Below are 4,316 nucleotides of genomic sequence, written 5' to 3'. Positions count from 1 at the left end.
ATCTGTAGCAAATATAAATATTGTAATCATTTCTTATAAATACAATTTCATAATGTAGTTTTCCAAGATATTAAAGATCATAATGCAAAAAACTAAATTTATTAAAAGTAATAGGCTTTATGTTTCTTAAACTACCTACATTTGTCAAAGTACTTATGAATTTTCGAAAATATTCGTCCACTAGTTTTATTGTTGGAATGAAATATAGCAAGACTTGCATTGCCTACTAAGAAAATTAGTAGCCGGTAGTCATCGGGTTAATGCTGATATAGATGAAGAATGGTCAGAAGTCCCACAAAAGAGGGATAGATGGAGAGAATTTATGAGAGTGGCCAGGGGTCAACAGACCCACATGCCATAGGAGTGAGTAAGCTTTAACTGAAGCCTAGCCCATCTTTTCCAAATATTAAACTTGTATTTTCTCATTCTATTATTTTCAGGATATAATAAAAAGGAATCAGTGACCTTTATCTCATCCCCCTGGATAATCTTGTAAACTTCAACATGATCACCTCGTATCCTTCTTTTTTCAAGAGAAAATAAATTAATACTTAACCTATCCCTGTAATACAATCCATGACATCATCCTAGTTTCCCTCTTCTGAACCCTTTCCAGTAAGTAACACCCTAGCAGGAAGGTAACTTTCTGACAGCATCCACAACCAACTTTACTTCTTCTAACACCATGGTTTCAGGAACAATGTACCAATCAATTAATCAAATGCAGTCATCAATTAATTAATTAGCAAATACACAGCTCAGGTAGGAGTCATCTTCTGTTTAGTTTTACTTTTCTAAGAGGGAAAGGTTGGCCTTTGGAATAGGTTATCTTCAGATATCATTGGTATAGAAAGTTTAAGAAAGACTTTATAAATATTTAAATGATTAAGGTTAGGTTTGAATTTTATTTTTGCTTTTAAGTGGATAGGACAACTTTGACAGTCCAAAAGATCTCTTCCTTCTTGTCTTTATATACTTAAATTCCAAGTAAGGTCTGTATGGAAATGATTACCTCTTTTGACTTGCAAACGATGTGTTTTTAAGTACAACCTAAAGTTCTATTAGTTTTTTTTACTAGCAACAGAGCACTGCTTCACTTCGATGATTTAAGTGATTTAATCATCATTAAGCAATGGTTTGTTTCTTCAGTCCTGCAAGTAAGTGAGTTACTATCTATATTCAACATGTGATCCACATAATGATAATCAAAATGATGGCAAACTTAAAGTCTGTGGCTCATGTGTTCAAATCCCCATCAATAAACATGCTCACCCTTTCAGCCATAAGGGCATTATAATGTGACAGTCAATCCCACTACTTGTTGGTAAAAGAACAGCCCAAGAGGTGGCAGTGGGTGGTGTTGACTAGCTTCCTTTCCTCTAGTCTTTCACTACTAAATTAGGGGTAGCTACCTGGAAAGGAGATGGGCATCACCAGGTAAATCTGCCCTAGAATCAACGATGGTGCATCAGCACCTAAGGTGTCCCAATGGGTAAGCTTATTAAAATTAAAGGCCATTTGGCACTTCTTTGTCCAACTTTCCAACTGATCCAAGTAATTTTATACCTCAACATACTCAATAAGCCTAAAAATACCCAATAGTTGAATGTCATCTGCAAACATTTTGGATTAAATAATTATATCCTTATAATTTACATATTATAATATATTGTTCTCTGTTTTCACTCATAAGTTATTAGAATTAAAAAATGTAAGTACAAAAATCTAATGACACGATATATCTTGAACATATTCTTTCACTTAGAGACACGCGTTAATACATAAGTGGGATACATGGCAAATATTCCCACCATCATAACAAATAAAAAACTTATGTTTGGTTTTTTTTACTGGTTAGATATTTTTTGTGAAATAAAAATTAGGGCAGCTTTCCGAGTTAAACCTTAGGCACCAGTTGTGTCACATTCCATCTGTACAATATTCAACTTCCTCAGCACATCACAGTTAAAATGAGAATGTTAATGTTTAATGCTAACAAAATACAATGAAATAGACTTAATTTTGTTTTCAAACATTGGTACTACTCCTCCTTCAAATAATGTAAAACAGAGATTTTCTGTTTGCTCTTAATAAAAAACATATCTAAAATATGTCAAAATATTTAAAATTTAAAGTAATAAACTGTACTATTCCCTCCAATTTTAAAACATGCAATAATCCAAAACACTACCACTTGTGGTTTGACAGAGTACATGTTAGTTCTGATTTTGAATCACATTTTTTATTAAAACAAATGTTTTATTTATGAAAATAATAAAGGACAAAGGCTACAAGCCAGCAAATTATAAATATTTTAGTAAACAGTTTGTCCATGAAAGAAGAGCAGCATTTTATAGAATCACTCAAGAATATCTGGATATATAGGCCTAAACATTCAAAACTACAGCACAAACTCATTAATTTGATGGTCACCTTTATTTGTTACATTAATCCACTAAATTCAGTCATTACTGAAATTTCAAATTAGGCAGTGTGAGATAACTGAATCATTAAATATTCTTCTTACAATTTTAATCTTTGATGTTATTCACAATAAAAAGTGGGATATTAAAGGAGTAAAACAATTCCAAGTTTTTTCTTATAACAAAATATTTTTGCTGTCATATTTAATATTCTTCAACAATGCCACAGCATTTCTGATGGTTTTACCATAAGCCATCACTAACTTAGAGGACTGCCAATTAAGCAGTCTTTCCCCAACCCATACTGATATGATTTATTAGCAATGGTTTTCAAATGAGACCCAAAACACAAGCATTTTCGAATAGTTCACTATTCTTCTTCTTTATTCTCCTGAAGAAGAATAGTGAACTATTCAAAATTGCTCAAGCTTTGGGTCTTGTCTGAAAACCTTTACAACTTTTGTATGTGATCATGTGTGCTAACTTCTTAATCAGAATAACTTATTAGCAAATATTCTGTGTGGCACCTAATCAAAAGCTTTTTGAAAATCTATGTACATTAAATCCACACTCTTTCCATCATATGGATAAGGAATATTTCCCAAAAAAAGATAACATATTAATAGGGAAATATTTCCACTTTCTTTGGTGAATCTATGCAGGCTTTCTGATATCTAAATCATTTTGTAAAACTTCTTTAATCATACTCTTGGCCTATAATTTATGGAGCGATTCCTATTATTACCCCCTTCAGTTTAAAAATAGGAGTAACATGTGTAACTCTCCAATCCTCAGGCACCTATCCACTATCTATTAATCTAACCAAAAACTGGAGGAGAGGCTCACGTATCTTAACTCTGGTCTCCTTTAAAACACTGGTTCTTTATTTCTTTTTATTCTTTAAATTTTTCTTGTTACCACTAAGGGATTTTAAAATAATATCTACATGATTTGGGTCAATTTACTACTTCCCACAGAACGCTTGGGATTAAGTACATTGCTAATATCTTCCGTTGTAAAAAACTTTTTAAACAGAAAAAAATTACTAAAAGTAAAAGCTCAGACATCTAAAGTGATCATTTGTCATAAGAATCATTGTCTTCAAAAAATTCTTGCCAACCTTCACCAGCATTCTCCAAAGGTCCAATACCAATTTTATTTTTAACATTTTTCTAACCTTTAAGAAATCCTTCATGTTAGTTTTAAAATTATCAGCCAGATGTTTTATATAAGAATAGTAATATACACATCTAATGATTACTCTTTTTATTTTGTATTTAACTTTTAATTTTAAAATGAGTCTTCAGATTACCTTGCTGCAGTATCATCAATCGTACAGGAAGTGTTTTCACTATATTCGGAATCCATTAATGTTGATGTATCAAATAAATTGTGAGGCAGGTTTAACGAATGCGCAAATTCTCAATTAACAAAAATTAATATTTCAAATTTTTAAATGCAGTTTCATTGAACAGTTATTATAAATTCGAACAGCTAGGCCTACTGCGCAGTTATTTCTAACACTTTTCGCGAGTTGCTTAGTACAAGTCATGAAATCATCTGGTATTAGCAACGCCATCTTTCCATTGTTGTAGTAAAATAAATAGTATTTTATTTTATATTTTTCTGTAACTTAAATATTGCATTTAGAATAATATTGTTGAGATATAAACAATTTACAATTCGATATTTCTATATGGCCAATAGGAATACTTGAACATTTTCTATTTCTATTTTAAATATATCATATAAATCGGGTTTTTCTTTTCTAGTTGTAATCCAACTAAATTCTCGCTTGACTTGTATGTATCTGTGAGTGTGAGAAAACTGGTGCTGGCCATTACTGTAACGATAACATGGTGATAAAGCAAATAAAACTTTAACCAGCTTTTG

At 31.3% G+C, this 4,316-nt stretch overlaps 1 protein-coding gene across 1 annotated transcript in view; it reads right to left on the bottom strand.

Annotated features, from left to right (window-relative positions):
• LOC106469711 (ubiquitin-protein ligase E3A-like) overlaps window positions 1–3,975 on the bottom strand; it is a 53,314-nt gene extending 49,339 nt beyond the window's left edge. Inside the window, exon 1 of the mRNA XM_013930223.2 lies at window positions 3,736–3,975. Within this exon, the coding sequence (XP_013785677.1) occupies window positions 3,736–3,791 (56 nt within the window). The 5' untranslated portion in view covers window positions 3,792–3,975. The remainder of the gene's footprint in view (window positions 1–3,735) is intronic.
• Window positions 3,976–4,316: the final 341 nt, after the last annotated feature.

This window comes from Limulus polyphemus, unplaced genomic scaffold, assembly GCF_000517525.1.
Source record: "Limulus polyphemus unplaced genomic scaffold, Limulus_polyphemus-2.1.2 Scaffold3626, whole genome shotgun sequence".
NCBI lineage: Eukaryota > Metazoa > Arthropoda > Merostomata > Xiphosura > Limulidae > Limulus > Limulus polyphemus.
The sequence above is the reverse complement of the archived record's forward strand: the minus strand, read 5'-3'. Positions and strand labels throughout refer to the sequence as shown.